This window comes from Mustelus asterias, chromosome 4, assembly GCF_964213995.1.
Source record: "Mustelus asterias chromosome 4, sMusAst1.hap1.1, whole genome shotgun sequence".
NCBI lineage: Eukaryota > Metazoa > Chordata > Chondrichthyes > Carcharhiniformes > Triakidae > Mustelus > Mustelus asterias.
In genome coordinates, this window is record NC_135804.1 from 25,505,995 (window position 1) to 25,519,241 (window position 13,247).

The window sequence follows — 13,247 nt, forward strand, 5'->3', positions numbered from 1 at the left end:
GTCCCCCCCCCCCCGGGGAACCGCGGCCTCAGGGAGCTCCCCCCCCCCAGTGCGGATTCCTGATTATCCTCAACTCACTTCCCTGTTCCCAGACTCCTCGGGCCTAAACTCAATGCTTTAGTGGAAGCCGCGCCTGGTAAACAAAGTGTGCGGGGGTTAACCCCCCCTCCCTCCAGCCGGACTGGTTTGACCCAGCACTGGGTGATCAACTTTCACTCTGGGAGCCTGACTCTGGCCATGACCCCCTCCCTCCTCCCCTTGCTGGTGCTGAAGAAACTTTGGCAGTCTTTTCTCAAGAGTTGTTGGTCAGACCTGTTTTCTTAATTGCGGTTCCTTCGCACAGTTAACTGTTGAGAACAATACTGTTTGGGTCAGTGCTGAAACTCTTGTCATTCAGACAGTGACAGGCCTTTGGCTGAATGATACCAACTCTCATCAGAATCTTGAAGCCCCACTCCACTGACAACAGCAATTTCACTTCCGCCACAGTGTTGGAGATGCTGCCTGTTATTCAAGTGAGGTTCTGTCTGCTCCATCAGGCAGAGATGAAAGATCCCACAATGCTGTTTGGAGAGGGAGCAAATGAGTTCTTGTGTCCTGACCAGCATTTATATCTCAAACACTACCTAAGACTAGGCACTTTATTTTATTGTTCTGTGGGAGCTTGCTGTGCATGAGTTAGCTGTCCCACTCCTACATTATAACAGCACACTTGAAAAGTACTGCATTAAGTCAAAGCCAAATACTTTTCTTTTATGTTAACTGTTGAGTGACTTGCCTTCTATTTAGCTGGATAGTGAGGTTACTTAAACATTGATTTGTTTAAATTCAAATTATAATTATGGAGTGATCAGGAATGGGGACTGATACAACCCCATTTATAAAAGGAGATCCTTTCTTTCATACATAATCACTAGGCTGATGCTAGGGATGGGAAAGTACATTCATGAGGGGACACTTGAGATACCAGGGCTATTTCCATTGAAACAGAAGGCTAAGAGGTGATTTTGTAGAGTTGTGATGGTGAGTAGAGAAAGACTTCCTTCTGGTTGGGAAGGCAATAATCAAGGATTATGTACTTGGTTATCATTGAGTAGCGTTGGTGATTGAAATAGAAACTGTTAGCATTTAAGGAAAGGTTAGATAGGCAATTGAAGGAAAAATGGATAAATTGATGGGCACATGAGACTAGGACTATTCCTGAAGGATAAATGCCAACTGGATGGCCTGTTTTCCTATTGTGCCTTTAGCATAAAGAACTTTCCAGGTTCTTTACAAATAGGCATAAGGAATCTGAGTGCCAAACTAAGAATGGAATGGCTAAGAGGGGCAATTGCAGACTTCGCTGAAGAAATTGGTTTCAAGAAGGTTGCTAAAGATGGAGAGATTTAGGGAAGGAGTCCCAGGAAAGTACAAATCAGAGGAAAGCGATATTCAGCATGGGGTATGGGATTGACAAGTTACAATGATAGGGTTGGATAAGATCATGGGAAAGTTTATAAAGAAGGATGAAAATGCAGGATTCAAATGGCATAATGTTTGATAAGTTGCATTAGCAAAGAGATGAAAGGCCAAAGCCAACACAAATGTGCTTGTATAAGTTACTAGCTGGTATGACTGGCTGTCATTTAGAACTGGGATGAATATTAAAATGTAGATGTAACCTTTTCTTAGCTGCTTGCTTATAGTTTATTCTTTATAAATTTCTGCCAGGTTGATTCAATTTTAAAGATCCAGTCATGCTGCGGTCAGGATTTAGACCTGAACGGTTGCGGGTCAACCTACGACTTGTCATCAACAGGCTTAAGCTACTGGAGAAAAAGAAAAGTGGGTATTTTTTCTTTAATGAAACTATTAAAGGCTTTCTGCTTGATATTGTTGCTGGGTCATTATCTATGTAATCTTAAAAATCCATTCATAAAACATCTCCTGTTCTTAGTGGAGTTGGACCACTAATGTCTACTGTAGATTGTGGGGTATAAGTTGGCCTGGCCTATAAGATGCCCCCATTTTTCAGTACCAAAATTTATATAGGCCGATATGCGACGTATAAGTTGACCTCCTTTTTCTGCAAATAAATACTATACTCTCATTCAAGTCAGCCTCAAGTTTCCACCTCAGAAATGTATGTTGTACTTTGCTATGTCAATGCATGGATCAAGCAGGTGATGTGGGCCATGTTGCCAAAAGAATGTACAAGAGTTTACGAGACACGTTTACAGCAGACTGCATGTGGCAAACAGAATTGGGTCCTCCAGCAAAAGGAATGAAGTTTGAAGTTGGTTTCAAGCTAAAAGTCAAAGCGTTTGCTAACTTGTCAAATAACTGTGCTGCAGTGAGGGAATTCAGTGTTCGTGAAAAACTGCTACCAGATTGGAAGAAAGAATCTGCTTTGAAGAGGATGCCCAGGACCACATGTACCATGAGAACAGGGACTAGTCACTGGCCTGATGTTGAGAAGCATGTATTGGAATGGGTCCTCAAAAACTGTCAGAATGGCCACATTGTCACCAGAAATGCAATGCATATATACATTGCAATGCATATATACGCACTTGAGTGACACAAGTCAAATTCTGAGTCCAGGATTTCAGAGTAACAGCTAGTTGGCATAGCCAGTTTGTTGAACAAAATGTTTAGTGTTTCAGCAGAAGACCTAAATTTGAATAGAATTGGTTGATGGGCAAAAATCTATTAGAGTGGAAATAGGTGTGCTGCCCTTTTGTGTGGCTTCGTCACCAATCATAGGATGCACAAACTCATCAGATCATTCAAAAAAATACAGAATATTGAGTTGAGTTGACGGAAAGGAAGATGATTTGTTTTGGAGGGATAATCCTGCAACAGCACCAAATTTGATCCAGGATGGGATGCTGATGATGCCATAGCCAAAGTGACTCGGGTGAATTTGATGAACTCTTTGCACTGGGCGCTGCAGACAATGAATTTGATGCTTTTAAAAATGTTTTGATTATGGTTAAAGATATCCATGTAGAACAGTTTCTTTCAATGATATATTTTTCTTTTCGCCTTTCAAACTGGTGATTACCCATCAACGCTGGCAGTTACTGTGTTGATGTGGAGATGCCGGCGTTGGACTGGGGTAAGCACAGTAAGAAGTCTCACAACACCAGGTTAAAGTCCAACAGGTTTATTTGGTAGCAAATACCATAAGCTTTCGGAGCAATGCTCCTTCGTCAGATGGAGTGGTCTCTGTTCTCAAACAGGGCACAGACACAGAAATCAAATTACAGAATACTGATTAGAATGCAAGATTTGCATTCTAATCAGTATTCTGTAATTTGATTTCTGTGTCTGTGCCCTGTTTGAGAACAGAGACCACTCCATCTGACGAAGGAGCATTGCTCCGAAAGCTTATGGTATTTGCTACCAAATAAACCTGTTGGACTTTAACCTGGTGTTGTGAGACTTCTTACTGTAGTTACTGTGTTCACATTTTATACAAGGCACATTTGTCAACCCCGGTTTTTGGAAGGATTTTTCAAGTCTTCAAAAGTTAACTTGTAAACCGCGATTCAGAGTATTTGTTGGTGTGTGCACCTTTTTGAGTTACAGATTTCAGTACCAGTTACGTAAATGTTAAATGTTTAATATGAATGATGTGCTTTGCGAAACTCTGCACTGTTATTGTTTAATTGCTCTTACAGCTGAGCTAGCGCAGAAAGCGAGGAAGGAAATTGCAGATTATCTTTCAGCTGGGAAGGATGAAAGGGCTCGAATCCGTGTTGAGCATATCATTCGAGAGGACTACTTGGTAGAAGCTATGGAAATTCTGGAGCTGTACTGTGATTTATTGCTTGCACGCTTTGGCATGATCCAGTCAATGAAGTATGTATATATGACACAAAGTTGCGTTATAGTCCCAAATTTGCAGACTTTTGCAGTTTTTCACTAGTCTTGAATGTCATGTGGCTAACCAGCAAAATATTAGTGCTTCATTTGACTGAAAGATGAAAGGTCACATGATGCTAACTTTAAATTTGTAACAACTATTTTGCTGGAGGGGACCAAGATAAAGGAGCAAAATCAATATGTGTTGCATTGTCGCTGCTGTCATGTTCTGCCAACACTGTACAACATTATTGCATACTGCTGCCTTCCTGAAATCCTATGTTCATGCCTTAGGAAATGTGAAGGAATTCTTAATGAAATTATAAACGGCCTTTGAACATTATAATAAAAAAGGTTGTTATTAGTGAAATGATTTACGGTATTGATTAACGCTATTTCCTGTCCCAGTGTATCTAAACATTATCCCAATGTTTCTGAATGCTGGAATTATCGGATTGGGAAGAACTGGTTAACAGAAATTGTGCGTATTGTTAAGTTAGTAAACTGTATTGCATTTAATTCTATGTTTTTATTTATCACCATCCCTTATTTGCCAGGACAAGGCAGCATTGTGCGAGGGTTCATAGTTTCTTGACAAAGGCATAATCTGTTTCTGTTCATAACCAACTGGAACAGAGTGATCTGTGCTTGTCAGGTTTCTGGCAGCGAGCTATTGACTATTCCGTTTTGGGTGAGAGCAATGGGTGGATGGTGGATTTGGTGGGAGAAAGGGAAGTTGAACTAGGTTAATTCTCTATAGGAAACTCAGTTATCTGATATCTTAATCAGTTCTGTCAGTATTCCAGGGTGTTAATGATTGACCAGCCAGTCTGGCTCAGTAACGGCACCTGAAAGGATAGAAATGTTAGTTAGTCTTAGGGCAGCACAGTGGTTAGCACTGCTGCCTCACAGCGCCAGGGACTCGGGTTTGATTCCTGGCTTGGGTCACTGTCTGTGTGGAGTCTGCATGTTCCTCCCCATGTCTGCGTGGGTTTCCTCCGGGTGCTCTGGTTTCCTGCCACAGTCCAAAGATGTGCGGGTTAGGTGCATTGGCCATGCTACAATTCTCCCTCCAATGTACCTGAATAGGTGCCAGAGTGTGGCGCCTAGGGGATTTTCACAGTAACTTCATCGCAGTGTTAATGTAAGTCTACATGTGACGCTAATAAATAAACTAGTCTGGAGTTCTTCCACTTGACTGGTAATTTTACAAGCTGTACCCCAGTGAGCAGCGTGGCCCTAGCTGGTCAAGCAGTTCTGGTAACTTGACTGGTATAATCTTCACACCCTTTTGAGAATAGACTTCAAGTAATGCCTTTGTCAATCTCCACTCACCCTCTTTGGATTTAGGGAAGGAAGAGAATGTGCATTTCAGATTGAGAAAACAAACCCTACCAGCGATTTCTCAGTTTAATTTGGATGGACTTGAGTGTGCTGACTGATTTTATTTTTTAAAAAAAAGGTTGTTGAAGCACAACAAAAGCTAAATAAGTTTGAATAACTTGTTGCAAAAGGATGTGTGTTTTACTTGTAATCTACTTTCTTTCATTCCATATACACTTAGGGAACTTGATACAGGCCTCAGTGAGTCTATTTCCACTCTGATTTGGGCTGCTCCGCGTCTACAGAATGAAGTAGCTGAACTGAGAGTTGTAAGTAATCTTTTAATTGATTTATGGTCTCCATCTGCCCCTTTTCATTCAGGGAACTGGACCCAGGTCTGGAAGAGGCAGTCTCTACACTAATCTGGGCTGCCCCAAGGTTACACTCTGAAGTAACAGAGTTAAAAATAGTAAGTAGCAGTGAATGGTGGTGGAGGTAGTGAGGCTACAATATCCTGCTGCTGTTTTGCATGTATTCTGCATGTCCAACTTTGCAGTGAGATGCTAATGCCAAGTTGTAAATTAGTAAGTAGAGCATTAGAAAATTTATGACTGGATTTTAATAGTTTATGAATGGTATCAAGTATTCTACACATTATTTATTTTGTTTTACTTTTTAGCTCAAAAGTGGTACTGCTTGATTGATGTTAGCTTGTCTAGATCAACGCTAGATCAGCAGCCGCAACCTGATTAATCTTGTATTTTAATCTGAATGCAATTCTAACCTTTGCCTCAATTCCACTGACCTTGTGGAAAGTAGTAAGTTCTGTACTTTTCATTATACTTGCCATTCTGACAAAATGAGGCAGACTCAAAGAAACCTCTCCAATTTTCGTCCTTGTTGTCTTTTGATATTTGATTTTATATCTTTAAGAATGAAGATTGATTTCAGCTTTGTGTGTGGGAAGTGTAAGGCTTACAAAGGCAGGTTCTGTAACCCTGCATTCCCCCAAGGCACTTTGCTCAGTTGAAGCATAGGGCTGAACTCGGGCTGATTCTCTCATCCATGCTCCGAATGAGCAAGGTTGTTTACTAGGAGCACATGATCAATCTGTATAATACACTGAGCAAATACCTGAGTTCTGGTGGAAAAATATTGATTCGCAGAAGAATGATTTAGTAAACTTCTAGATGGTTTAAGTTGTCCCAATGGCTTTAAATTGAAGATATTAATGATTATGTTGACAGTCATTATTGCAATTAATGTAAGACTGATATGTGTGTTGCAGGTTTATACTGCCATGCATTAACATGTCTCTTGAAAGTGGAGTGTGATATTTCTAAAATATTGCCAGAAATGATAATAGTCACATGAGACATCATGTTTGATCCTAGATGTGAGAAGTGGGGGCAGAATTTGTGGAATAGGATAGATTTACAGTGAGCATTTCTACTTGTATGGATTTGTTTATCTGTTGGTTTCAAACCCTGTATGTTTTTCATGCTCGAATGATTTTATCTTGTGCGCTATGGGAAGGGAAAATTTGACAGCATAGAAGCAACAGCTAAAAGCATAATTAATTGCTTGATTAAAAATGGTGTGATTTTAATCTAGAAACTGCGCTGTTGTGGGATTTACTTGTCTTTTTAACAGCTCAATTTCATTTTTGATTGTCTTCTAACCTTTAATTGGCATTTTTTGTTTTGTTTTTATGGATTTAGAACATTGCTGCCTTTGTGCATTTCAAATTCTGTAAAACAGTTGAATGAGTCTCACTCAAGATTTTCCTGACTTGGGAATTTGGTGTGATTTGTATACTGACCAATTGCCATTGTGCTTGTCTATTTAAGGGAAGGTAAAGGAATTTCCAGGAAGCGATTTGGTTGTCATAAGGTTCAGCAATAGATCCTAGAATCAAGAAACATTGTTAAAAGTTAATCAGGTCACCTTCTCTGCTGTTTTGATCAAATTGTGTTCCTTGTGTTGTTCTGCTTGTTGTTACTTGGTTGTGAGAATGAAGACCTGGTACAAATCTGTATATCCAAAATAACTGAAGTAACTGAGAAGTAGTTCTCTCAATTTCAGATTTTATATATATATAAAAAATATACATATATGTTTCTTTGCTTTCAAATTTTTATTTAGTCTGAGAACATAAATATCAGGAAATGAAATTGACATTGCATGAACCTATCTCAGAGTTGATATCGTTGGGTTTCTATTAAAAAAAAAATCTACAGTTGGAAGAGAGACTAATTTCGCTTTCCATTGTTGCTATAAATTATTCCTATGTAAATAATTCACTTCAGTAACTTGTCCTGTTTTGATGGATTAGTCTGTAGGCCTATTGCAAATGGTTTACTTCAGTTAGAGACTGAAATGGTGGATTTATGTTACTGAGCTGCTTCAAGGTATATTAGCTGTATGGCCTGAGTGGGAATTAAATTACCTACTTCTACAACCCAGTAGCATAAATGCAAAAGTTCCTTGACACTTCCACTCTGGCCTGCTGTAGCAGATCTTTCCCGTTCTGGCAAGATTTTCTATGCGGTTCATTCTTTACCTCACTGTTCAAAATATTCCGACGATGGAATAAATGAGTAGCAACAGCAGTGTACAGAATACAATTGGGTGGTGTCCAACTGTAAAGGCCAATGGATTTTAGGAATTGGAAATAGGTAAGGTTTTCTATTATTTAAAGGTCTGATTCAGGCTTTTTAAAGTTAACTCCATCCATAGAATAGAGAGAATTGCTCCACTGGCTCTGGAACTATCATCTTTATGAGAAAACAAATCTTAACTTGCCATTCTGCCTTTTGAGTTTCATTCTTTGCACTTTGTCGTTTATCACCACTGGTGCACTGACCCCAATTTTCAAAATGTGAATTGCTTAACATTTTTACCAGAGCTATGGTGTAAAATTGTCTCGAGTTTCACAACAATATTAGGGGTTCAAAGTGAAAACAACTTTTCTTTCTAAATGGTACTGCCATTTGCTCATTAATTTGAGTTCTTCAGGAGTTTTCATTTTGGTTCTTTTCTCTTCCAAGATTTCTGAGACTCAAATCTAATAATATTCGATAAAGATCTTGTTTTCTCTCTTTGCAGGTTTCAGATCAGCTGTGTGCCAAATACAGTAAGGAGTATGGAAAACTTTGCAGAACAAACCAGATAGGAACTGTGAATGAGAGGGTAAATGCAGTCTAATTTAAAAAAACTTTGCTCCGAGGAAGATGGTCTACCTCTTTATTGCAAAATGCAAATTCTGACAAATATGAATGCACAATGAAAGTTAGTCTGGATAGGTGTATTCCTCAAAGTTAAGTTGATGCTGCATTCAGCCATTATTTAACTGCAAAGAAAAGAATAGATGACGGAGTCAATTTGTCCCATTAAACTCATCCTTCCATAGAAGCATATATGGCCAGAACCTCTGAGGAGTGGCTCTCACAGTCAGAGTGTCACTCCGCTCCTCTTTGGTTACCCAGACGCTGCACATTTCTCGTCTATCCTTCCGACTCGGGCCTGGTGTGAAATGTGCAGTGCAGCTGGTTCAGGACTCCAAGTGCAGCGCAGGTTCATCTGGGGAAGTGAAACCACGTTTCTTTTTATGGCGCTATCTGGGTAAACCAGGTAAATTTAACGGTCTCAACCACTTTGAGAAACCAGGAAGAAAGGTAAGTGTATCTGAAAAGTTGAAACTTCTTGGGCAATTCCTGTGCAGACCTTGCATGTTCACCTCTGCAGTATCCTCTAGCACAGCGAACAGGGTATGACCTGCTTGGGAACAGAGGTTCTGGGCAATGATTTTGTAATAATTGTCATGAAAACAGTAATATTCCATGGAAAAATTAAATGAGTAGAATTTTAGATACCATTATAGTCAGTTCAAGATTTTTAAATTCTGAAGATTTTAATTTAGTTGAATTCTTTTACTGAAAATGACAGTTTTTGGCTTAAATTACTATAATTTGCTCACAGCAGCTTCTGAAACTGGGGAACACTTGTACCATTTGCAGTTGACGGTGTGCATGTGTCGATAACTATTGCTACCCTGTATAGATACCTAGCAAGTTTTAATCAGTCATCGTGAGCTATCACTATCTTCCCTTACAACGTAGTTACATTTAAAAAGGCTGTACAGGTAAAATTAGCCCAGTATGAATTTGTTTGTGGAAGGTCTGATTATTTGATGGACTTCCACAAACCCTGTGATAGTTAATTAACTTCTGTTTTGCATTATTTATTTATACCTACCAATGGTAACTACTCTTGAATTTTTATGCTTTCATCCTTTTTGCATGGTTTTCTCATTAGTTACATTCCTTTTCAGCTTATGCTCAAGTTAAGTGTTGAAGCACCACCCAAAATCCTTGTGGAGAGATACTTAATCGAGATAGCAAAGAACTACAATGTTCCATATGAGCCTGATTCTGTTGTCATGGTATGTATAATTGTAGTTTATTTGACTGCTGTTTCCTTTGGCAGCAGTTGTAAGATGAGTTGTAATCTGTCCTGAAACTTCAACCTGTACTTATCCAGTTCATTCATATCCTTAATAGTTGAAAGGATGGATAATCATATCCACTGTGTAGTTTAATTTTCAATGAAGTTCAGCTGCTTAAATTATCCAGTTGATTATAATAAAAACATTTCAAATGGCACATGTTTCCTGTCTACAAAACCTTGCTTTCAATGCCATGATAGTTATGTTTTTAATATCCCCTTTATATAAATATTTATAATGAGAAAACCCTTGCTAACCAGCCTTACCTATCTCATAGCAAGAGGTTCTCCTACTTCCTGCCCCCATACTGTTATCTCTAGTACTCGAAGATCTATTCCTGGCCCCTTCTTTCTCTATATACTGCCCCTCAACAACCAACTTGAAGTCAAAATGTCAGCTTCCACCTCTATGGAAATGAGAGACACTCTACCTCACCATCTCTTTCATTCCCTTCACTGTCTGTGTGTCAGATTGCTTATCCAGCATCCAATCCTGGATGAGCTAAAATGTATTCCAAATCAATAGTGGACATGCCATTAATTTCAATCCTTGCCTTGAACTCCATTCCCTCCCCCTTCCTGTCTGCAGTCAGAGGTTGTCAACAGTCCAATTCAGCCTCAAAGTCCTAGTTGACTCGCATCAGAGCTCTGTAACATCATCATCTGGTTGGCCTTGCATGTTCCACTCTCCATCAACTTTGAGATCATCAAAGATTCTGCTGCTGACATTGTAACTTGTACCAAGTCCTGTTCACCCATCATCCCTGTGCCCTTGGTTGACTGAGTCTGGTAGCGCCTCAGTTTTAAAATTCCTGACCATTTACCCAAAAACCTTTCTCCTTCTCATCTGTTTTCAATTCTGCAACCTTCTGAGGACTCTAGAAACCTCCAACTCTTGACTCTAGTGTACTCCGCTTCCTTTGTCACATCATTGGTGGCTGTATCTGCAACTAGGTCTCCTAAGCTCTGGAATTCTCTCTCTACATCTCTCCAGCTCTGTTTTCCCTCAAAACACCTAAGCCTTTGGCCAATCCTCTGGTTGTCTATTCTAATTGGGTGTTTGCTCATACTTTATCTTTATCACTTTAGACAGGTTCCTTTAAAAATGATGGAAGTTTCTTTCTTATTTTTAAGTGATTTTGTTTCTATGTTTTTGTTGATTCTAATATGCAGATTTCTAATTGTAGTTTAGCTTACAGCAGAAACAATGGCTCTCAAATTTAAAGCAATTTTCTTTTTTTACCAAATGCAAGTCAATTTAAAAAGTGCAAGGTTTTTACACATTTGGATGGTTAAGAGTCATAAATTAACATCAATAGGCTTCTGTATATAAAAAGGATATAGATAGGATGAGCAGCAGAGCATGCTGGGAGCCTTGTGTCTAACCCCCCCCCCCCTCTAATTCTATAACTCAAAAGGTTTTGAAATGGGTTTTATTCAGCTAAGACAATAAATGACTTTGATTACTATTTTATTCATCCTGTTACATTTACTAGAGTTCCACAATCAAAATTATATTGTGCTTGTGTTTTATTATTGCAGTATTATTTGAAAAGGAATATTTAAGGCATAATACTATAAGAACTGGAAGCAGGAGTAGGCCATGCGTCCCTTCAAGCCTGCTTTTCTGTCCATTAAGATCTTGGGTGACCTCCCTCGAATTCACCTCTCACACTATCCTTTATCCCTTAACTCCCAGAAATCTATCAATTCCTGTCCTGAATGTATGGAACAACTGAGCATCCATGTCAGAAAGGTAGTGAATTTCTTGAGTGTGCCTGGGATAATTTTCTGCAACAATATGCCCTAGAACCAACAAGGGGGACATGTCATATTAGGTTTAATAATGAACTGGATTTAGTTAACAACACAATGATGCATAAAATTTGCCTAACATGCTTGAACTCAATGTGATGTTTAAAAGGGAGAAGCATGGAAGGTTCTATATTTAGGTCCAATGGCTTCAGTGTCATGAGACAGAGACTGTCCATCGTAAACTGAGCAAGTCTGTAATAGATCAGTGGTATGATAGCACCAGTTTATACCCAGAAGCAACAAAAGCACCACTTGCCAAAAAGGCAGCCATGGACAACAACGGATTAGCCTTACATTAAAAGAAAAAGTGTACAAAAATGCAAAATATAGCACATCTCAGCAAATGGGAAAGATGAAAAACACAGCAAAGGGTGACAAAACAGATAGCAAGAGATACTTTGGGACTGTGAAAGGAAACTTGCAAGAGATGTCAAAATTAACACATTCCCCCCCCCCCCCCCTCCCCCCAGTGCTATTGTCAATGTAAATGGTTGACATATTGCATCATTACTTTGCATTAGTATTTACAATAGAGGAAGAGGTTTGCATACTGGAAATCCCCAGGAAACTAATATTGAGTCAGGCACAGGGACTTGTCAACATAAAAATACACAAAATAACAGGAAAGAAGAAAGAGTAACAAATCTCCAGCACCAGGTTGTTTCCATTCCAGGGTAGGCCATGCCTAATGAATCTAATTGAAATTCTTCAGGAGGTGACTGAAATATTAGGAGTTTCTAGATGCTATTTATATGGGATTCCAGAAGGCATTTGATAAAGTCCCTCATAAATCGAGAACCAGTTTACAGATTTAAGGTGATTAGTGAAAGAACCAAAGGCGACATGAGGAATAACTTTTTTACAAAGCGATTGGTTATAATCTGGAATGCACTGCCTGAAAGGGATTCAATCAAAACTTTCAGAAGAGAATTGGGTTAAGTGCATGAAGTGAAAAACAAATGTGGACTGTGGAGCAAGGCGAGATTGCTCTGGCTGAATTGTTCTTGCAGAGAGCAGGCATGGACTTGACAGGCTGAGCATTCTGTGGTCGTGTTCTTTTAAAAAAAAATCAACATTAAAGTTGAAGTTCTTGGAATTGAAGGCAAATTATTGACCTGGTTAGGAAATTGGTTGGGTGGCAGGTGACAGAGTAGGGATGATTAACAAGATGTGGTTGGTGGTGACCCACAAGGATTTGTGTTGTTACCTCAACTGTTCACCATATTAATGGCTTGGATGATGGGATAGAAAGCCACATTTCCAAGTTCGCCAGTGACGCAAAGATAAGTGGCATTGTAAGCAGGAAGCATCATAATGCAAAGAGAAATCACAGAATTGTCACAACACCGGCGAAGCTATTTGGTGTATCGTGTCTGCACAGGCTCTCCAAATGAGTCTCGTGGCTTAGTGCCATTTCCCCAAAACCCTGCATCTTGTTTCTATTCAAATAATCATCTAATGTCCCCTGAATGTCTCAATTGAACCTATTCCAGCATACTTCCAGGCAGTGCATTCCAGACCCCAATCACTCGTGAAACTTTTTTCTCACATCACAAACTGATAGATTAAGTGAATGGATAAAACTTGGCAAATGAATTTCAGTAATCCTCTTTGAACCTAAAAATAATAGAATGATTTTTTTTCCTAAGTGGTGCAAAGCCAGAAGCCATGGTGATCCAAAGAAATTTGGGAATTTAGATACATCAATAAAATGTCGAGTGGGTGCAAAAAATAATCAAAAAGGCTAGTGG

At 39.3% G+C, this 13,247-nt stretch overlaps 1 protein-coding gene across 8 annotated transcripts in view; it reads left to right on the forward strand.

Moving 5' to 3' along the window:
- ist1 (IST1 factor associated with ESCRT-III) overlaps positions 1-13,247 on the forward strand; it is a 29,569-nt gene that overhangs the window by 266 nt on the left and 16,056 nt on the right. For 4 of the 8 annotated variants that reach the window (XR_013497602.1, XM_078210680.1, XM_078210682.1 and 1 more), the window contains exons 2-6: positions 1,714-1,827; positions 3,669-3,849; positions 5,417-5,504; positions 8,284-8,367; positions 9,509-9,619. Coding sequence is in view for 6 of the 8 variants with exons in the window: in XM_078210680.1 (XP_078066806.1) it covers positions 1,740-1,827; positions 3,669-3,849; positions 5,417-5,504; positions 8,284-8,367; positions 9,509-9,619 (552 nt within the window). In the remaining 2 variants the exon portion in view is untranslated. Of the gene's footprint in view, positions 1-1,713; positions 1,828-3,668; positions 3,850-5,416; positions 5,505-5,556; positions 5,645-8,283; positions 8,368-9,508; positions 9,620-13,247 lie in introns of all 8 variants that reach the window. The other 4 variants (XR_013497603.1, XM_078210681.1, XM_078210683.1 and 1 more) reach the window with 1 other exon arrangement.